This window comes from Tamandua tetradactyla, chromosome 10 (assembly GCF_023851605.1).
Source record: "Tamandua tetradactyla isolate mTamTet1 chromosome 10, mTamTet1.pri, whole genome shotgun sequence".
NCBI classification, from domain to species: domain Eukaryota; kingdom Metazoa; phylum Chordata; class Mammalia; order Pilosa; family Myrmecophagidae; genus Tamandua; species Tamandua tetradactyla.
In genome coordinates, this window is record NC_135336.1 from 100,143,071 (window position 1) to 100,164,791 (window position 21,721).

General features: G+C 59.3%; 1 protein-coding gene across 3 annotated transcripts in view; it reads left to right on the plus strand.

The window, feature by feature from the left end:
- PDE9A (phosphodiesterase 9A) overlaps positions 1-21,721 on the plus strand; it is a 108,845-nt gene that overhangs the window by 69,915 nt on the left and 17,209 nt on the right. For all 3 annotated transcript variants that reach the window (XM_077118994.1, XM_077118995.1, XM_077118996.1), the window contains 7 exons: positions 5,920-6,004; positions 11,555-11,636; positions 13,276-13,350; positions 17,587-17,673; positions 18,850-18,954; positions 19,090-19,172; positions 20,104-20,260. In XM_077118994.1, the coding sequence (XP_076975109.1) occupies positions 5,920-6,004; positions 11,555-11,636; positions 13,276-13,350; positions 17,587-17,673; positions 18,850-18,954; positions 19,090-19,172; positions 20,104-20,260 (674 nt within the window). The remainder of the gene's footprint in view (positions 1-5,919; positions 6,005-11,554; positions 11,637-13,275; positions 13,351-17,586; positions 17,674-18,849; positions 18,955-19,089; positions 19,173-20,103; positions 20,261-21,721) is intronic.

Sequence of the window (21,721 nt, forward strand, 5' to 3'; positions counted from 1 at the left end):
CCTAAGCTTTGTTGGCTCTATTGACGATAAGGAAGGCAGTTCCACAAGGGACCTGCCCAAGCCTGCTCAGCAGGTCAGAAGGATAAATAAAACCGGAGCAGTCCCGGTGCCCAGCTGATCAGCTGGCACTCTCTGCTGCTTGCCCCTCTGTGCACGCTCCCTCCTCAGAGCCCTGACGGAGGCAGGCACTTCCTCAGTGGCTGGGGACGGAAGGTCAGAAAGGAGGCCGAAACAGCCTGGCCCTGCAGCTGCAGGCAACGGGAGTGTGGCTGCTTTGAGCAGAAAGGATTTTCTTCCTGAAAGATTTTGCGCGCTCAGCAGCTGTGCTGCAGGGACGATGACCCAAATCCCTACAAAGCTGGGGCTGCGGTCTCCAAGCACCACGACCCTGCAGTAGCTCAGCCGGCCTTCCTCACCGGGTCCCTGGCCCAGGGCGATCCCTGTCACTGCTGCCACCACCGGGATGCTTTGCCATGTCACGGCTGCACACCCAGAGTCTAGGACAGAACCAGCCATGTGGCTGGGCCTGGCCGCACGGGTGTCAGGAAGTGTGCCCCTGGCCAAGGAGAGAGCCCCCATGCCATTCCCACCTTGTCTAGTGGGGGGTGAGTTCTGCTTCCACCCAGGCCCCCACAGGAGGGAATTCTCCCAACCAGGAAAGAGGCCAGTCGAGGAACACAAATGATGGTCCTTGCCAGGTCATGTCTACCCTTGCAGGGCTGAAAAGCCGCACAGTGGATGCTGGCATGCAAATGCCCCTGGAGGGACAGTGGAGACCCCGCTTCCTGGCCCCTCCCCCCGAGCTCATCCTGCTTCTACCCGCGGCCCCCTGTGCCTCCCAGCCTCGCTCCTGCTCCTACCCGACTTTTACCCAGAATATAAACAGGCACACAGAAGAGGCCTGCCAGGGTTCCCAGACCTTCTCCCCATGAGGCCCCCTGACCTCGACGTGGCCAGCGATGAGCCTGTGCGGCTTCAGGGTCTGGCCATGGGGGTGGTTCTCTGGCCAAGGGCTCACCTTTCACGCTCAGGTGTGCGCGTGAACTCAGGACCACTAAAGGGCGGATCCCACGGGACTTCCTCCGTGGCCATGCAGCCCCAGGGTTCCCTGAACATGGCTCCGTCCTCCTGTCCTGCCAGCCTGAGTGAATGCAGGGGGAGGCGGCACCCCTTCACCCACTGGGCTCAGCTTATCGCCCAGATCAAAGTCCCTGCAGGGGCGGGTCCAGGACGTGCCCCTCTGAGGGTCTGGGAGGGCAGAGGGAAGGGCCTGGGAGCCGCGGGTAAGGTAAGGAGAGTCGGGGGAGCTGCGGGCAGGGGCGCACCCACAGCCCCCCCCCCCCCCCCCCCGCACGCCTGCACGTGAAGGTGGCCGTGGAGTCCCCGCACCCAGGAGGCTGGTCTCTGCTTTCCGACTCCTTCTGGCCGAGGGCTCGCCCCTCACGGTGCCTCTGGCCCCGCGGACCGCCCTGCAGGAGGCTGGGGCCCGCCCCACCTGGCCCAGTCCACAGAGCAGCGAGCACAGGGCCGTAGGCCTCGGCCGTATGGCGCGTTAGGAGGCGGACAGACGGCACAGGGCCTCAGGCAGGGGAAGGGATCCGTAGCTGGGCCTCTCCCACTGGCCGCCTGGGAACCGCTCAGCCACGGGCAAGGCCAGTCCTGACCCTGTGCGGCAGCTGGAAGCCAGCTGGCCTGGGCCAGCAGCTGCTGGGCTGGGGACATGGCCAGGGACCTGCTTCTCGGGCGGCCACACTGGGCCTGCCGCCACGTGTGCATGGTCACTTGACACACACACAAACATCCCCACATGTACACTCATGGAAGCACACCAGGGGCACGAGCATAGATGCACGCGTGCACACACACACACACACACAGCTTTATCTGGTTCCCGTGAGCTGTTAGGGCTGTTTCCCGCTTCTTGGATTAAGGGGCCCCCAGCTGGCACTGGCCATGTTAAAACCACAAAACACAATTCCAGTGTGTTTGTTGTAAACAGGTTTTCCTACACATTCTTTGACTGTTTCAAATATATAATTCTTATGAACCAAATAGAAATTTCTCCATTTCTCTAAATTGACTTTGAAAGCTTTTCTTCTTTGTCATGTTCACCTTTTGCCTTTTTCCAGGAGGCTGAGATTTCTCTTGGGTTAAAGACTGTTTCTTAGACAAAGAACCCGGGTTCCCACCCCCTTCCTGGTGGGGGTTAGGACACCCCTGGGCTCTTGGCTCGCTTCCTTCCTTGCCGGACGCGGTGGCAGCTGCTCCATCCGCCGGCCAGCCCTGCTCCCCCCACCACTGTCGCTGTGCCCTGCCCCCCCACCGCTGTAGCTGTGCCCTGCCCCCCCACCGCTGTAGCTGTGCCCTGCTCCCCCACCACTGTCGCTGTGCCCTGCCCCCCCACCACTGTAGCTGTGCCCTACTCCCCCCACCGCTGTCGCTGTGCCCTGTCCCGCACCGCTGACACTGTGCCCTGTCCCCCCACTGCTGTTGCTGTGCCCTACTCCCCCCACTGCTGACGCTGTGCCCTGTCCCCCCACCGCTGTAGCTGTGCCCTGCTCCCCCCACCGCTGACGCTGTGCCCTGTCCCCCCACCGCTGTAGCTGTGTCCTGCTCCCCCCACCGCTGATGCTGTACCCTGCTCCCCCAACACTGTCGCTGTGCCCTGCCCCCCCACCGCTGACACTGTGCCCTGTCCCCCCACCACTGACGCTGTGCCCTGCCCCCCCACCGCTGTTGCTGTGCCCTGAGCTGGGACGAAAACTTGTACCCAGCACCGGCCCCAGCCGCAGCCCGCCCTGGTTTCAGACCGGGATATGCAGACTCTTGCAGGCCTCCATGCCAATACCTGGCTTTGCTCTCTTTTTCACTCAGAAAATGTGCTCTAGGCAAACTTTGCAGTGAGGTCCTTGTAGAAAGCTCGGTTCCTCTGTGCCCTTGACGACTTTCTCTAGCTCCGCTGCCAGAGGCCTGGCCTTGCGGATTCCGAGCCCCATCCTGCAGAGAACCCAGCAGAGCAGGGCTGCTTCTGTAGCCTGCTGGGGGCCCCTGCCCGTTCAGGCCCCCCCACCCAAGCCAGCCTTTGTCTTAGAAAATAATTCTGGAAGCTGTTCCTTCAGGGTGGCCTGGGACTTGCAGAGACCCAGAAAAACCATTTCTAAGACGACGCTAATTCTACAAGCTGGCATGTCCCAGGGTCTGAGCCGGGCCTGTGCCCGGCTCTGGAGGGTGGACAGATGGGACAGTCGCGGGCTGGACTCCAAGGCCTGTAGCCGTGTTAAGTGAGCCTGGGAGGTCTCAGCTTTAGTCTAGGTTCTTGGGCCCCCGCCCACCTCTGTTTAAGTTGCAGGGTGGACAAGCAGGCCACTTAGTGGGAACTTGCAGTGTTTCCCAGCACGCCTGTGCAGGACTTCGCATGTACCACTCCCGGGTCCTCTAAACTGAGGAGGGGGTGCTGGTTTGGTTCAACAGTGGGAGCTATGGTGTCCCAGGGAGGTCTGGGCTCATGCTCTTTTGCCGCCTTCCTCCCCCCTCCCACCCCCCAGCTCCATCACTCCAGGAAGGCTGGTTCTTACTTCCGCCAATGGGTGCACATTTCCCATCTTGTTACTCACGGTCAGTTTCTCGGCAAGTGGTCTCTGTGTGAACTTAGTTGCCATGAGTTGAGTCCTGGGGCTCCAGTAAGTGACCTTGGCCTGTGTCACCTAAAAGGCTTACTTTTAACATCACCCCAACAAATGGCCAGAGGAGATGGTCTAAGTGATCCCCAATATCGACACAATCAGATACAGTGCACCCATCCAAAACCATGAGCTGGGAATATGTCTAGGATTTATTAATAAGTGCAAAAGCAAGTCATAAAACAGCATCGATGGCACGACCCCAATGTCTTTTGAGAATGAATGGATAGATGGTTGAAAGATTAAACAGATAGATAGATGATTGATTAATAGAGATAGATTAGATAGGTAGGTGATGGTGATAGATTAGATAGATGCTTGATGGAATACATAAATAGAAAATAGAAGGATGGATGAAAAGATAGAAAGAAAGAGAGATGATAGATAGATCATTTAGAATACAAAGCGGGAGCATAGAAGGGCATACGCCAATCAAAAGGGTTGTTTTCCAAACTAGTAGGGTTCTAGGTGATTTTTAAAGTATTCTTTGAGATGCTCTGCATTTTCTACAATGATCATATATTATTTTGTATTCAGAAAAAATGGTATTTAAAATGGTATATATATATATACTGTTTATAGGTGTATGAATGCTAGGGTACAGCCACCCTGTAGGAGTGTATACTGAAAGTCTGGCTTCTTCCCCAGATTCATTTTCCAGAATTTTCTGCCTTTCATGTGTCAACACTACTGAGCTCCTTCTTGCTATAGACCTTGGACTCTACCATTTGCTGCCTTCAGTGTCCCAGTGGGAAACCCTGCGGACAGCTCCAGGAGGCATTCCACTGCAGGCGAGAAGTCCTGGCCACAGCAGGGCCCGGCAGCCTCCGTGGGCGCCCTGGTCCGCCTGCACCCACAAAGTGCATGTGCCGGTGTGCCTTTCTCGGGAGATAGCCCATGGCACGTGTCGACTTCTGAAAGAGATCGTGACCCCAGAGAACCCCAAAGGCGGGTGGGCATGTCAGGGAGCAGCTGGTGAGCCCAAACGTGGCGAGCTCACGCACCCCGGCATGGGGGAGCAGGCGAAAGCCCCCAGGGCCACCACATCCCAGCTCCAAGCATGCACGCAGGGCCCCTGGTGCTCCCACCATCACTGGAGGAGGGCAGAGAAGGCTCCTAGACGACGCGGTGGCACAGAAGCAAGTAACAGGAGCAGAACTGAATGCCAGGGCCCGCCTCACCATGGGCAAGAAGGAGCCACGTCCCGCACAGCCACGTCCGCACGGGGCGCCCAGGCCGGAAACGCTTAGGAACCCGGCCCAGGGGGCCTCCGTGCTGCCCGCCATCAGCGGCCCCTGCGTCTGGGTCTCCCTCTGCACTCGGCTCCGAGCTGCGCGTAGTTCCTCCAGCAGCGGGAGGAAATTGCTGGAAATGGTCAGAATCACCCAGGTGTTTTGTTTTTCCCTTAGAAACAGTTTGCAGTTATTTTTAGCAGTTATTCAGGGCCAACCTGGATGAAAGGGAAAGAGGGAATGCACAGGTAGTATCCTTTCCCATGAAAGTTGACGTGTAATCACAAAGTAACAAAACTAAACTTCCTGGTTTATGAACCCACGTTCTTCTGAAGTCTCTTGCTTTGCAGTAGAATTTCTGGGCTAAATGTCCAGGGCAAATTCTTGAAGCCGAGCCCTGGCTGAGGAATAAACTCCAGGTGGTTTCCTGATGACTTTTGAGGCCCCTGCAGTGCCCCTCACCACCCCCTAATACGATCATGCCCAGTTTGGCTACCCCTCAGCTTTGCTCTCTATTTCCAGTCAACAGTTTCTCCTGATTAAAGGCTGCTCTGTGGGGGGATCCTCTAAATGAAAAGCTTTTGTTGTAATGGGATTTTAATCCTTGCAGGGGACACCTGCAGCTCTGAGCCCTCCTCCGCCCCATTTCAGTGTGCAGAGAAACCACATTTTCCTCCTTTTCCTTGTTCTGGGGGGGGGAGATAAAAGACTTCTTCATTCCATGTCCTCCACGAGCATCCAGAGATGTAGATGAAGAAAGCAGGTGCAAGGGACAATGTGTGAGGATGGAGGGGTCGGTGGGGGCTTCTGCCCTCTGGAAACCGCACATGGGAGAGAGCTGGCTCCCAGGCAGATGCTAGAATCGGCGGTGACCGAGCTGAACGAGGCCCGAGGGCAGCCTGGGCACCCACTAGGGTGCACACTGTGGGCTGGCCGCTAGCGGTAAGCTGGCAGATATGCCACCTGTGCCTGGCTAACCCCCACCCTGTGTCTCTCTGTGTTGCCAGTGGAAGGTCTGAAAGTGGTGGAGATTGAGAAATGCAAGAGGGACATTAAAAAGATAAGGGAGGAGCTGGCGGCCAGAAGCAGCAGGTAAGGCCTGGGCTGGGTGACGGGGAGAGGGGCTGGCACGGGGCTGGTGCAGTTTGGCATGGCTCTGGCTCATGAGGGCATAGTCTGGGGGTGCCCTGATCTACTGGGATGGGCATTTCAGTTTGGTATTCATTGCAGCGTATGGCAGGCTGAGGCTTGGAAGATGGCATCATATGAAGGGGGGGGACCCTGCAAGTCAGAGCCACCTGTCCAGCCTGAAAACAGCTGGCATCAATTGTTAAAGAAAGGTGTCTGGTCTAAAAGGGACAAGTTCCCCACGTGCCCCGCAGGCCCTGCTCCCATGTGGATGCCCCACCCCCACCCCAAAGTGGCCGGTGGAGAGACAGTAGTTGAGGCTGGAGCTACTCTGGACACAGAAATCCCATTTCCACAACTCGGGGGGAGCAGTGAGGGGGTCTCGAGCTGCCACAATGCGTGAGAAAATGCCCCAGCCTCGTGACCTCCTGGGAAGCTGGGGCTCCGTGGGCAGACATGGAGAAAGGCTGCTTGCAGGGAGCCCCTTCGGGCCGTGGGTGAAGAAGCCTACGAATAACACAGGGATGATGGTGGTGACGACGAAGACGGTGTCAGTGCACGCACTGAGCACTTGCTGTGTGCAGGTGACGCCGGCCCTGGCCCTCTGCCTGGGCCCCTCTCACCCCCTTGGCATTCTGGTTTTCTCGTCATACCTGTGATTACGATGCCACGAGACCAAATGGTACAATGAATGCCAGGTTCTTACGGAACCATGGGGGTCCCATCCGGGCCTGTGTAACCCCCTTGGCACCCCCAGGATTTGGGGGCAGCCAAGGAACACAGGAACAGCCCCGGGCAAAGGCATGGAATTGTCTTAGGGTCACTTATATTGAAGATCATTCTCCTGATTTCCCAGAATTAATACTGCACGTGCTTAGGGAAGGGGTGGCGGTCTGGGAGGTCAGCAGGAGGCTGATGGGAGACCCGGGCCAGGCTCAGACCACGTGTAGCCTGCGGGCAACTGGTGTGGAGGAAGGCTAGCCAGTTGTGGGCAATCTCCAGGCCGGGCTAGCGTGAGTCTTCCGTGGACCGTGCCACGTTTATGTCACTCTGAGTCATCCTCTGCTTTGAAGTTTGGGATGTCTCATCCCTTTGATTTGAAGGAGGCTGGGACAAAGGAGTGTGTGATCACAGACAACAGTGAGTGAGTAATTCGCCTCTGTCAGCCCCGTGGTGGGACACGCATTAGGGGGCAAGAGGCAGAGACCCTCATGTGGCCATGCCAGGAGCCCTAGAGCAGCCATGCAAGGAGGTCCCCGAGGTGGGGCCCTGGGGTATCAGCTCAGCTCATGGCACCCCTCGGCCCCAGCATCCCGGAGGCCTGACCCCCAGTGGGTGAGGCTCGGCCAGGCCCTGCTGCCCCGTCGGCTCCAGCCGCTGAGACCTGACCTTGCAGCCCATCCTCAGGCCAGGGAGCCAGGCCGGGGGGGGGGGCAGGGGGTTGCGCTCAGCCCCAGCCCGTCTGCAGCAGCCGTGCCGGTCTCCTGGTCAGCCTTGACAGTCTGCCCGGGTCGGGGCAAGATCAGGGGTGGTGGGCGGGTGGGGCACGTCAGGGCCAGCGCCCTCTGTCTGGGGCCAGGTGGAGGGTGGGCTCGGGGGAGCAGCCCTTCTGGCACCCCCAGCTGTGTGGGGCAGCCCTGGGGGGGAGAAAGGGCACCCAAGTTTGAGTCCTCCTTGTCACCGGACCCCAGGGTCTCCCTGGACAGGGTGGGCTGGAGCCCCCCTCTCAGGAGCTGTGGCTCCGGGGCCTCTCGACGCCTGCATCTGCCCGTAGGCGCCACCCTCACTGTATGTGTGCGCTAAGCGTGCAGGGCCGGGCGCATGCGGGGGCGTCTGTGGAATGCACCCTGCCCCCCGCCCCCGCCAGGGGCAAGGCCTCCTTCCTGCCTGGGCAAAGCGAGGCAGGCTGGCCACGCTGCCCAGGACAAGATCAAAGCCGTGGGAGTTTACACGCGAGACTGGGCAGCGTTCCCACGTGAGGAGGCTGCCCTTCCTCCCGCCCCGAGCTCTGTTGGACGCTGGGCGGGGGAGCGGGCGTGGGAATGCGGCCTGGATGGCGGCTTTGGGCAGCTGCGGGGGGGCGGGCCAGGCCGCGATGGGGCTGAGCGAGTCCAGACGCCAGAGGCCTTGAGAAAGTACAGCTGCTCGGAGCGTTGCAGCCAGGCCTTCTTGGAGGAGCAGCGCGGGTTTCCCCGTCAGAGCGTTCCTTCCCCTCTGTCCAGGATCCCGCGGCGACCTCCCCGGAGCCCTTACCACGTGTCCTGGGCACCCTCGTGGACGCCCACGCAGAACGCGACAGACCCCAGCAGGGCCACGGGACAGGGGTCTGGAGATTTCAGGTCTGAGAGGCCCGGCCTGGCTGTGTCCAGGGGAACGGACTTACTCCCCCAGAAGCACATTTTCCGAGCTTATGGTGCCATAATCCAAAGAAAAGGAGCCTCCCGTGTACTCCCAGACTTCTGGAGGCGAGGTTGTCACCCCGCCGACTGCGCGGCATCCCACGCGGCTGGGAAACGGTGCTGGAGCAGCTGAAAAGCTCACACCGTGCTCGCATGTGCAAGGCACGCCTCTGTGTCCTGGGTTCAGACCCACAGCCCCAGAGATCGCCGCCGGCACCTCCTGCAGCCCTGCGACCCCTTATTTCTCATTTAGGAATAAATCCAGAAGACGGAACCACAGGCCATTTGTCACACACACCCCGTCTGTCTTCCTTGGTGGGGGGCTCCACTTTCATCACATGAGTGGCAGGGAGGAGTCTGGGGACCCTGGACGAGGTGGGTTAAGACGTGACTCCACCTGTCCTGCAGGAAGAGGGGCGTGGAGCAGCCGTGCGGGTTGCCGTCCCAGGCAGGGGCCACCATCCTGTCCCCTGGAGTAGGGGGCAGGGGGAGAACTAGGGCGCTGGCAGCTCACAGATGGCTATGGAGCCCCCGTCCACCCACACAGACCCCCACCCAGAAGGTCTGAGCCTGCGGGGCTGGAGGGAGTGGGGAACAGGGGTTGGGCCACCCTCCAGGTTACCACACCCTCCTGGGACACACAGCTTAGGTTTCTCCTGGTGCACCCCAAGAGGAAAGAGGCCCTCCTGCCTGCTCATATTTAGCGCGGGGGTCAGGCCTCCCGGGGGCTGTAGTGGCCCCCAACACATGACGCTCTCTGTCACCTGCACTTTCGTCCCAGACAAATGGCCTATGACTGTGGACACCCAGAGAGCCCAGGAAATGGACGCAGGAACAAGCTCCCGATGGAGCGCAGGGGCGGGTGGTGCCAGCCGCACTGCCTGCGGGAAGGATGCTTGTTCCCATGGCAACGGGGCCGCAGCGGGGGAGGGGCGAGGCGGGGAGCAGGCACCTCGGTGGCTGTGGTGCAGGGATTTGCAGGGAAACGGCTGGATCGCGGCGGCGAAACGTGCCGGGAGGCTCCGGCAGCCCTCCTTGGCGATGCAGCACACTCAGCCCGTGTGTCCACACTACGCAGAGGAGGCTCACCGCAGGAACGGAGGAAGGAGAAAGCTGCGTTTCCTTAGCTGCCCTGGCCCGCGTGCCAGCGGCTCAGAAAGGCGCAAATGGGATTTCTGGTTTGCAGGGGTAGTGGCAGAGGTCACTTCTTTGTACATCCCACTGCTTCATTTTGTTACTGTCTTGCTAAGCTTGAGTTAAAATCTCCTGCTACAGGTCAGAATGGTGCAGCGACTAATGATTTCTGCAAGCATGGAGCTGGGGAAGGAGCCACAGCACGCCAAGAAAATACTCAAAGTTCTGCTTTCAGAAATGAGATAGATTTATTACTCTGAGTTGGAGAGTAGTGTGGGCTCGTTGTAAACTGTCCAGAATGCACTGAGAAGGAGGGGGGCAGAGATAGCCGGTGGTAACGGCAGTTAGCAGACTCCCAACTTAAATCTGGGGACAAAGACTTCCAGATAGCTTTCTAGTACAGACATCTGGTTTTTTTGGGGGGGAGAACTAAAAAATCCTGTTTTTCATTTTTTTTCCACTTATTACATTGAGAATGATAAGCAGATTAAAAATCTCATAGATTTTTTCAGAAGCCCACTTATTTTAGCCCACCAAATGAGTTTTTTCCTCATAGCTTTTTTCTTTTTGCAGTTCTAGTCCAACACCAGAACACACTGTACATAACAGTTGTATTTTCCTTTTTTTTTTTTTGCCTAAAATCCAGTCATTTCACATAATTGTTATGCCTCTCTTGGCCACATCACGGTCTCTGTGTTGCATCACATAATGTTTAAACCATTCCCAGCTGGGCACATTTAGCTGGCTTGTAGTTTGGGCTTGTGTTTTTGCAACAACAAACAATGCTGCGATGGTGTCTGTGCAGAGCTTTTTGCTCGTGTTTCATTCTTAAGATAAACTCCGAGGAGTAGACAGACCAGCTTGAAGGACACGAAGTTCTTTGAGGCTCTTACTATAGAGCAGTAAGTTGCTCTCCCGAAAGATGATGCTTTATTTACAAATGGTGAGCTCTGCTGCGTTGGGCATGCGCCGTGTCCCCGCCGCCCACCCTTCTCTGCGGCCAGGTGTGCACACCTGCCGTCCCTCGCCAGCCTCCAGCACGGGGAGCATGTTCACGTCTGAGCAAGCACGGTAGCACCCGGGTCCAGAACCTGCCTCCCGCTGGGCTCAGCGTGGGCCGGGGAGCAGCCGGACCCCGCAGCCCCTGCCCGCCCCGGCAGGGGGCAGGGAGCAAGTCACCCCAGGCCCACCCGGGGACGGTCAGCCGTGCCCGGGCAGCCACGCGTGGAGGGCCCCACCAGGCGCTTGCTGTTTAGTGGCATTCAGCTCTGAGAAGCAACCCGGGACGAGCTTGTGGTATGCTCAGTGAAAAAGGAAAGCTGCAGCAGAGTAAATTCAATACAATCCCATCTCTGCTTAGGAAGTAAAGAGGCAGGCGGGCTGCCATGGCTCAGCAGGTGGAGTTCAGGCTGCCATGCCGGAGACGGGTTCGATTCCCGGTGCCTGCCCATGCAAAAACAAACAAAAACAATTAAAGGGGCATGTGCGTGTCTACATGCCTAGGAACATTCTGGAAGGATGCACCTGACTGCTAGTGGAAGTTACTTCCAGGGTATGGAACTTCAGGGAAAGAAGTGGTGAAGTGGGGAGTTATATTTTGTTGGGTTTTTTTGTTTTGTTTTATTTAATTTACCTACTTCTGTGTTATTTGAATTTTTTAGAACAAGAGTGATTAGTTGATTTTTTTTAAGACCAGAGTCACGTAGACAAGTCTGTGGAAGGTTATCTGAAGGGGCGATGCCCTCTCCTGGTGTGGTCGTGGCCGGGCAGCTGGGCTGCACGGGCCCACGGGGGTTGAGCACCTTATCCACTAAAGAGGTTCAGACGCGGTTTCCAGGTTTTTATTGGTTCTGTTTTGATTTGGGGTTTGGGTTGATTTGTTCTGTGGGTTGGTTTCTGTTTGAATGAGTTTCCCACCATCGGCCCAGGGGTGCATTTCCCGGCCAAAACTAACCTTCCTTCTCCTCCTTTTCCGCCTCAGGACCAGCTGTCCCTGTAGGTACAGTTTCTCGGATAATCACAAGAAGCTGACGCCGCCCCGCGATGCCCCCACCTACCCCAGGGTGAGCCGGGGCGGGGGGCTCTCCTCCCCCAGTGGCCTGGGGTGGGGGGCTTCCACCCCCACCCAGCAGCCCGGCCAGCCCTGGGCTAACCCGCCCACTGGTCTGGGGCAGAATCATTTTTCTCGTTGGTTTGTGTAGCCAGCGCGGTCCCGGATGGCTTCACTTTGCAGGAGGCGAGGGCTCCTCACGGCTGCCCGCCCGCCCCCGCTGCAGGCCCGCGGTGTAAAGTAATGAACTTTACACTCAGATGTTATTTTAAATCAGTGTAATTTTTAAGTAACTGTTTTTTAAAAAACTTCATTGGCACCCTGCCCTGTAGGTAGATATTATGAAAAATGTTGCCATTTGTTATAAAAGGCATCTCAACTCTAAGAGAACCTGGGAGCTTTTTTTAAAGCCTCAGAGCCCTGGGAATAGATGGGAATTTTTTTCAAACAACTCGAAAAGAGCAGCCGGGTGGCTTTGGCCAGCATCTCAGCAAGACCGCGGCTGACCTGGTCTGAATCCTGCCCCACTGTGACCTCCTGATGCAGGCCTGGGGGTTCCGTCCTGCCCCCGGAGGCCTGGTGCAAGGACAGCTGCCTCGCCCACCCTCCCCGCAGGCCGGAGAGCCCCCTGGCGCCTCCCTTCAGTACCCCCGCCCCTGCCCCGTTCAGTCGGTGACCCCCTGCCCCTGTCCCCAGCCAGCATGCCAATACTGCCTGCAGTTCCAGGTAGGGACAAGCACCCAAATCTCTCTCAGGACAGCCTAGGCCCAAAATCAAAGCTCTTGGCCTCCAGAGCAATTCTTTTTTTAACAAACGAATGAGCAGAAAGACTCAGGGGAAGACTCCATCTGATCCGCTGCCTTGGTTTCCTCGCTGCTGAGACGGGCACCGCAGAGGGGCTTGGCTCCACAAGGGGAGTTCGTTGGCCCCCTTTCAGGGGCGCTCGCTGGCTTCCCCCAGCTCGGGAACCTGGGACGGGCGGGCTGTCCGGGCTCTGACACCTGGCCGTGTGCGTGGCGGCGGTCTCCTCTTCTCTCCCGGGGGCTTCCCCTTTCTGCGCCCGTTTCCTCTGCTTGTACGGACTCCTGCCCTACTACAGTAAGGCCCCCTCTTCCAGCCTAGACACACCTTAGTCCTACTCACAAATGGGTTCACACCCACAGGACCAGGGCTGGGACCTGAGCATGCCTTCTGGGGAGACGTGCTTCTCCCCCTGCATCCGCAAACACCTTTACTGTCTTATGTCTAAAACCTCAGCCTCCCATCTTCCAGGACCATCCCCCCTAAACTGCATGTTCCTGGAGCCCATCCCTGCGAGCCAACACAGCTCCCCGCTGAAGCCAGGGCCCGCTTACCACCAAGGCAAAGGGCCTTGGGGGCTGGTATTTTAACATACTCCCAGTGGCTTTTTCCCCTTGAATTCACTTTATTGAGTCTCTGAAAGTCGGGTTCGTTGAGAGAGAATTTAATGCAGTGCAAGCTGCCTCTCTTAGGTGCAAAGCTGCCCGAATCTGTGTGCAGGTGTTTTGGGAAGGGAAATAAAGAGAAAGTGGAGAAAAGTCCCACTGAATCCATCTGTGGTCACCTCCCTTATCTAAAACGTTCCCTGGCACAAGACCTGTCCCCATAACCCCGATCTCTCGTCCTTCTAGTACGTGCTCTCCCCGGAAACCATGGACGCCCTGCGGAAGCCAACCTTTGACGTGTGGCTTTGGGAACCCAACGAGGTACGTGCAGGAGCGTCGGAGCGGGGAGCAGCTCAGGACCCCGGGGCCCCGGGGCGGGGGGGCAGCTCGCCCTCAGCCAGGGTGTCCCCTTGTCCTTCTTTGAAATAACTTCAGTCTCCAGCTTTCAGTTCAGCTTCTACCTGGAAGGTTCGGTGGGCCTGGGGCAGAACTCAGGAAGGGGGATTTGGGCAACGAAGGAGACGTGCTATGGAGCAGGGGCCGCAGAGAACGTGGCTGTACTTGCCGGGGTCAGCTGCCCATCTGGCCAGCATTCGTCCTGCAGGGCCGGCTAGGAGGAGCCCCGATGGTGTGGAGCAGACGGTTCTCGAGCAAGGGGCTTAAGTTGGACCGTTCTGCCAGGAAAAAGTCGTCAGCACCCAGATCAACAGGACAATAGGATTAGTTGTGCGTGGGAGTCCAGGGAATTGTGGGTTCTTTTGCTGCAAGATTTAAAATTTTCCCTTTTGCTAAGAAAACACAAAATGGAGATTGTGTTTGTTGAGTCTCCTTATCTCATCATACCAGTTATACCCCTTTCCTTCTGAATCCCAAGAAAACAAAATGCTTCCCCGTCTCAGACTTCAGCCCCAGCCACTGTCAACAGCAGAGCCTAAGCCGCCTTCCTGTTCGTGTGTGGCTCAGAAGCACAGGGTGCTGCCCCAGCAAGCGCGCCTGCTCCTGTCAGTGTCAGCACAGCGAGGTCTCTGCAGATGGCAGGAAGTGCAGCGTCGTGCCGCAATTCCCCCTCATGGTGCACAGCCAGGAAGCCGCTGTCAGTGCGGGCGGGCGCGGAGCCTCTTAGCACACTGCCTTCACGGTTGTGGTCCCTCAGCCCAGGAGAAGGCCTGGCAGTCCTTGCCAGAAGCCCTGACTGAGGCTCAGCCCCCACCCCAGCTCACCCCGCCTGGGCAGCACACTAGCCCCACCCCGACAGCAGGGCTGGTGCAGACACGGAACTGGAGGACGTATTTGCCTCAAAACTTCCAATCCACAAGTAGGAGACTCACTCCCGGCTCTGGGAGCGCGGACCTGGGCATGGCTGCTGCAGGGCAGGAGGTGTTTTACATGCACAGCTGTGGCCTGCTGGGCCAGGGCCATGGTCGGTGTGGACAGAGGTGGCTCAGCAGGCCCTACAGAGTCAGGTCTTGCAAGAGAAGGAACAGAACCAAGTGTCTTCAACAGCTCCCAGCAGGCAGGGGACTGAGGTTTGGCAAGGTAGGTCGGGGTAGCCCCTCATGAAGCGGGATGTCCTAGAGCAGGTGGGTCCAGCAGGCAGGTGCAGAAGGTAGGGTCCAGCAGGTAGGGTCCAGCAGGCGGGTCCAGCAGGTAGGATCCAGCAGGTGGGTCCAGCAGGTAAGATCCAGCAGGCGGGTCCAGCAGGCAGGTCCAGCAGGTGGGTACAGCAGGCGGGTTCAGCAGGTAAGGTCCAGCAGGCGGGTCCAGCAGGTAGAGTCCAGCAGGCGGGTCCAGCAGGCAGGTGCAGCAGGCAGGTCCAGCAGGTAGGTCCAGCAGGTAGGTAGGTCTAGAGGGGAGCTCTGGGCCACGAGGCTATTGGAATCCCACATCCACGTTAGAAAGGCCCCTCTCCTTTGTTCTGCAGCCTGTTCACACTCAGAGTGAGAACACGAGTGTGGTGGCTGGCTCCCTGCACGTGGTCCTCTGCTCAGCCCCTGGGTTCCTGCCCGAAGGCCTCAGCGGCACCTGGAGGAAAGCAGGAGAGGGGCCGAGACTTGCAAAAAGATACTTAGCTGCCTGCTGGTATAAAGCAGAGACCTCTGGTAAATCTGGGGATGCCGTGAATTTTGGACAGCCAAGATGAACAACTAAAGGTCACGTCTGCAAACTTCAGCAGCTCCTGCCCCACAAAAAATACTGCACGTGGCCGCAGTAATGCACCTTTCACCCAGGGGGGTAAAGACTGCTGGCGGTGGTGTCCCTCGCCTCCATGCTGGCCAGTGTCCCAGCCACGCCACAGGCTGAAGGGACGCCTACCACCCTGCTGTCTGCCCCCAGCAGCCTGCTCGGGGTTGCGGGAAGCGAGCTCGGCCCACCCCGGGAAGCACGGCCCCCAAGGCTGCAGGACCCCCGCTTGCATCCCGAAGCTGCTGGCCCCCCGGCTAGAGGCCGTGAATGCAGAAGCGGGTGCCCCCCCAACCCCGCTCCACAGCCCCCACCCAGCCGCATATGTGACACCAGATGGTTTTGTCTGACAATCCTCTGTGCCTCCTGACCGCGGTTTCACAGCGCATGTTTTAGCTCGTCGGGATGGCCTGCAGCAGCAGCTGCGGGGCGGGGGCACAGGGCTGCACTCCACCCCCACCCTCGGCCCTGAGGACCAGCACCCAGGACAGCAGGCCTACGGGCCGCAGGCAGAGCTAGGGTAGCCGGGGAGCAGCTGGCCAGCGGCCTGGGGAGCCAACCGGGGAGCCCGCCAGGGCCTCTGGTTCTAGCATCCCGGAGGGCCCTTGGGGGCCTGTCTGTAACCTACTGCCCATGGTCATTATTCAAAACGTGCCTGCTCATCCCGGCAAGAGCAGGCTTTAAGGAAGTTTCACGCATGAAATGACCAATGCCCAAATGTGGCCTGCCTCAGGGTGACATCATGGACTAAACTGTGCCCCCTGAAAAGATACGCTAAGTCCTAACCGCTGGTCCCAAGAATATGACCTCATTTGGAAAGAGATCTTTGACGATGAGGCCATACTGGACCAGTATGATGGTGTCCTCAGAAGGAAAAAGACACGTGGACCCAGACAGACCCAGGAGAAGCCATGTGCGGACGGAGGCAGAGTCTAGAGTGATGCCTCTAGAAGCCAGGGAGTGCCGAGGACGGCCTGCAGTCCCCGGGAGCTCAGAGGGTCAGGCAGGAGCTCCCTCAGGTTTCAGGGTGGCGCGGCGGGCAGCACCTGACTTCCTACCTGCAGCCTCCGGGCCCTGAGAGACGCAGTGTCCATTGTTTAATGCCCCGGTGGGGTGGCGTGGTTGCAGCAGCCCGGAAACCAGACAGTGTTTCTGATGTTTCAGACGGATTCCTTGCAATACCCAAGGCATCTCTGCTCCCAAAGGTATTCCCGTCACAGGCATTTCATTGCCGCTGGGAAAACAGGATCCGACTTACAAACATCCGACTCGCTCGCAGCGTTTCCGGTTCTTGTATGTTGGGCGACAAGTGCAAGTGGGTTCTTGGCAGCACGGCCATCGGGGAAGGAGGTGGGCGCCGGGGCGGCCCCTGGGTCTGCAGGTCACGGGCGGGCAGCCCCTCCCGAGTGCGCCACAGATGTCACGCCACGGGCCGCCGGGGACAGCTGAAGTGTCCCCACTTGGCAGATCCCCCAAATCCCTGGGCTCTCTGCTTAAGTCCCGCTTTTCCCAAAAGCAAAGCCTGCTCTTGTCAAGCTCTCATTTTTGTTATTTTTTAAATATCATTTACTCTTTTCCTCCTAGCTTAATTAGCTCCACAGCTCTAAGCTATATTTATATAAACCTCAACAGTGACAATAAATCCTCCTTGAAAATACAAACCAGGTCTATTTCAAATTCAGCAGAGATTTCTATAGAAAACATGTTCAATGGAAGAGGCTCACCCAGAGGGAAGTCCACCCTCGGGGCGCTGTAATTAAGACAGAAGAAAGGGTCTCAAGTCTGCTGCGGAACAGAACTTTGGCGCGATAACCTTACAACACGACGCTTGTCGTGACCGAAGAAGTAAAATCCTGACGGCTTGGTGGTCTGGGGACAGGTGGCTGCTTCCCCAGTTGCTTCGTGACTCACCTGGAATTTTCGTGGACTTCTGAACCAGCCCTGCCAGCCCCGGGGGGGCCCGACGGCTCTTTAACGCCCCCAAACCACTCCTGATTCCCCCAATAAACAGCCTCTCCCACCCTGACTGTCCCCAGGCACAGCCCCCAGGCAGGGGAGGCAACCGCTGTCAAAATTACTGCGGACCTTCTGTGGTCACCGTATTTAGGGCCATGGGCTTTTGGGCCCACTGGGCTCCGGTATGGTCTCATCTTAACTTGGCTACACCTGCAGAGACCATTTCCAGATAAATCCTCCTGCACGGGGGCTGGAGGCTAAGACTTAAATGTATCTTTTTGGGGGGACACATCTCATCCCATGTGAGTGGAGATGCCCTGCCTTCCTAGGAGGACAGGCCCGGGGGGTGGCACAGTGTTGGGGGGCAGGCAGCATGGGTCCCAGCCAGCTCACTGCTGACCCTCTTGCCCTCTGTCCCAGATGCTGAGCTGCCTGGAGCACATGTACCACGACCTGGGACTGGTCCGGGACTTCAGCATCAACCCCGTCACCCTGAGGAGGTGGCTGGTAGGTGCCAAGTCCTCCCTTGTCTCTGGGAACCCGCCGCCGTCAGGGTGCAAGCCGAGGGCTGCCCCGGCCCCTCCTGGGGTGGGCCTCCTACCCGGGACAGCGTGAGTCCGTGGGCGCTGTGAGAGGCCACGTGTCCCATCCCTGTGCTCCTTCCCCCAAAATACTCTTCCCCAGATGAGCAGGAAGAAAAGGGGTCCAGGGAGGGACAAGTGACGCAGCAGGCTCCGAAACAGCAGCGTGTGTCTGTGTGCATGCACGCAGGAGTGTTCAGCAGATCCCTGTGTGTGTGTCTGTGTGTGCGTGTGTACAGGAGTGTTCGGCAGATCCCTGTGCGTGTGTCTGTGTGTGTGTGTGTACAAGAGTGTTCAGCGGATCCCTGTGCGCGTGTCTGTGTGTGAGTGCACACAGGAGTGTTCAGCGGATCCCTGTGCGTGTGTCTGTGTGTGTGTGTGTACAAGAGTGTTCGGCAGATCCCTGTGTGTGTGTCTGTGTGTGTGTGTACAAGAGTGTTTGGCGGATCCCTGTGCGCGTGTCTGTGTGTGAGTGCACAGGAGTGTTTGGCGGATCCCTGTGCGCGTGTCTGTGTGTGAGTGCACAGGAGTCTTCAGCAGATCCCTGTGTGTGTGTCTGTGTGTGTGTGTACAAGAGTGTTTGGCGGATCCCTGTGCGCGTGTCTGTGTGTGAGTGCACACAGGAGTGTTTGGCGGATCCCTGTGCGTGTGTCTGTGTGTGAGTGCACAGGAGTCTTCAGCAGATCCCTGTTTGGAAAAGCACTGCTCAGCGCCCGATACTGAAAACCTATTAGGAAGGTTTCTTGGCCTTGGGCCGAGTGCGCTCCCGTCCCACCATCCCTGCCCTGTCCCCCAACTCCACTGGACACTGCAGACACCTGTGGGGTCACGCCAGTCCTGGAGTCCAGGATAAAAATCCCGGGGACCACCCACCCCCACGACTACCCCCAGGAACTCCACAGGGTGTTCCTGGACCTTCTCGGGCTCTCGGGCAGCCGTGCCCTCCCCAATGACCTCGGCACCACCGGCCACTGGTCCGGAGGAGGGTCTAGCAGGGGCATCCCAGATGGGGTGCCAGGAGGGGTGTGGGGGCAGAGGCGCCGCCGGCAGCTCGGGGCGGGGCAGGCGGAGGGTTCCTGGTGGCACGTGGTCTCTCCCGCAGCTCTGCGTGCACGACAACTACCGAAACAACCCTTTCCACAACTTCCGGCACAGCTTCTGCGTGGCCCAGATGATGTACAGCATGGTCTGCCTCTGCGGCCTCCAGGTGGGTCAGGGGCGGGGCTGCCAGGGGCTCTGGGCCTCCCCTCTGACCCCTCTTGGCGCCACCGGGCAGCCTCAGGTGCCGCCCCACCCTCCGGGCAGGGAGGACCCCAAGCCTCAACTGCGTTTCCTGGCGCAGGACAAGTTCTCTCCGCTGGATATCCTGGTGCTGATGACGGCGGCCGTGTGCCACGACCTGGACCACCCGGGCTTCAACAACACGTATGCAGCGGGGAGGGACGGGGGTGGCATTCAGTTTCCTATTTTTTTCTTACTTCTTTTCTCTTAAAGTGCTCTCCGGCTAAGAGAGGGAACCCTCTCAGCTCACCCCTCAGAGCAGCTCCAGGTTGGAGGTGGCGGCCAAGGCCCCCCAGCCCCCGGCTCAGCCTCCCCAGGACACGGCCCCCAGCCCTGGGCTTGGTCCACGGCCTTGGGCCTCTGGGGGTGGGGCAGGTTATCCACGTCCTTGCCCCACCCCAGCCCCGGGCCCCCCAGAGCCCTGGCCATCCCGAAGCCGCACACCGTCCTGGAGCAGGAGGCCCTGCCTCCGCTGGATGGGGTGCCCACAGCCCCGTGGGCGTGTGTTGCACATAGGTGTGCATTTCACATCCGCTGCGCAGCCACCTCCCAGGGCAGCCCTGGCTCCCCGCTGGGGTGGCGGTGCACATGCAAGCGTTAGATCTCAGCCGGAGGAGGGGCCACGGGGAGCTGGGTGGGGGCCCACTGCAGGCCACGGGCTCCGCTAGAGCACCCCCTCCCACCTCGCGGGGTGAAGGCTCAGCACGCAGCCCCCCGACAGAGCCAGGCCTGTGACGCCACGCGGCGTGGAAACGCAGCCTGACTTCCCTCCCACGTGTCTTGTCTTTGGCACAAATTGAAACTTGGGGAACTTTTTGCAAGACACCAAAAGGGAGGGGTCCATGCAGGGCCCAGTAACAGGGAGAAGTGGAGGGTGACCCTAGCGGGCAGGACCTTGGGGGTTCAGTTAACAGGGCCACAGAGGCCAGGAGGGCTCAGCAGCGGGTTCCTGGGTGTGCAGAAGGCCGTCTGCTTACCCGCTGCGCACGCCTCCAGCCTCAGCTTCGTCGCCCTGACGCCCGGAGTCCCCGAGTGCAGGGTGCCTGAGCTCCTCGGCTCCCCCCGGCCCCTCCAGGTACCAGATCAACGCCCGCACGGAGCTGGCGGTCCGCTACAACGACATCTCGCCCCTGGAGAACCACCACTGTGCCGTGGCCTTCCAGATCCTCGCCCAGCCTGAGTGCAACATTTTCGCCAACGTACAGCCAGAGGGGTTCAAGCAGATCAGACAGGTCTGTGGGGGGTTGTCTGCGGGGGAGCCCGAGGGGCCCGGGCAGGACCACAGGGCACAGCCCCACTTTCGGTGCTGGAGGCCCCGGGCTCAGGCAGTGCTCACTGGGGAGCCAGCGGAACCCACCTCCTGCCCTGTCCCCACCAAGCCCAGAGGGCAGTGTGGGCGTGTGTTGCATGTAGGTGTGCATTTCACATCTACTACACAGCCACCTCCCAGGGCCAGCCCTGCTGCAGCCGAGGCACAGGGGGTGGGAAACGCGCCGCAGAGAGCGAGGTGCAGCGGTGCAGCGTGGCTGGCCCCGGGCGCTCCCATGGTGGGCTGCATCTGCATAGGGCCCTGACGGCTGCTCCCAAGCCCCATGGCTGCCCCCTGCCCCCTGGCCTGGCCGGCCTGCCGCCCTCCTGCTTGGGGCACTTGCGCTTGAGGAAAACCATCCTGCGCAGTGGCCACCTCTCTGAATTCACAGTTCCAACTCCCCGAGGCCAGGGCTCCCCATGGAGCCTCCACTCAGTCTCCACCCGGGGCTCGTTAGGGGAGGAAAGAGCCCCCTCCGGCCATCCGGGGCTGAAGCCTCGTCCATCGTGCCTCAGTGGCCCCTTTTAAGGTACACCTGATAAAGTGTCTCTAGAATCTGGCGCAGGACAACAGGTGCCCCCTCCCTGGAGAACTGATCGGCTTCGCCTTACCGGAGAGCGACGGCCGTGAAAGGCACAGGTCCCCGCTTGTCCCTGCTTCCAGGAGGCTCAGGGCTACATGTGGCCCCGAGTCCCACTCATCACTGAATCCCAATTCCTGGTGCGATGTGTGCCCTGCTGGATGCATTCTGGCCTCTTCCCCACGCTTCCGGAACCACGGGCATGACCCGTGTGTGGCTGCGATGGGCTCCCGCGAGTTTCCCTCCGGCGTGAGTCAGGGGCAAATCCTGGAGAGGAGGCAGGGGTCTGCTGCCGCCCCTGGAGGTGCCGGTGGGGTCTCAGCAACAGGCCAGGGGGCCAGGCGGAATGCCCGCGTGGTGGGTGACGCCCCTGCGGTGTCCGGCAGGTCAGGGAGGAGGGTCCTGAGCCAGGAGCGGCTCCCCCCCGCCTGGGGTCTTCCTCCTGCCAGCCACCAAGGGTGCCAGGAACCTGGGTCTTCCTCACACATTTCTCCATCTTAAGAATAAGAATTTCTTCTGGGGGCACAATCTGTGTTCCCGATTTTTAAAAACTACTTTGTCACAGAGGACTTTGCGAGGTAAGAGAGTCTTGGCTAACACGTGGGGGCCTTACACGGGGCGCGCACTGTTCCGGGAGGACGGTGGGAAGCCCCCCGCCGGCACAGCCTCCAGGCCCGCACTCCGGGACCCAGCGCAGGGGTGCACCCAGGGCACAGCACCCACCCGGGGCGCGGCAGAGGCCGGGCAAGCACAGCGCATGCGCCTGATGCGCTCCCACGCAGCTTCACCCTCACCTGTCCTGGC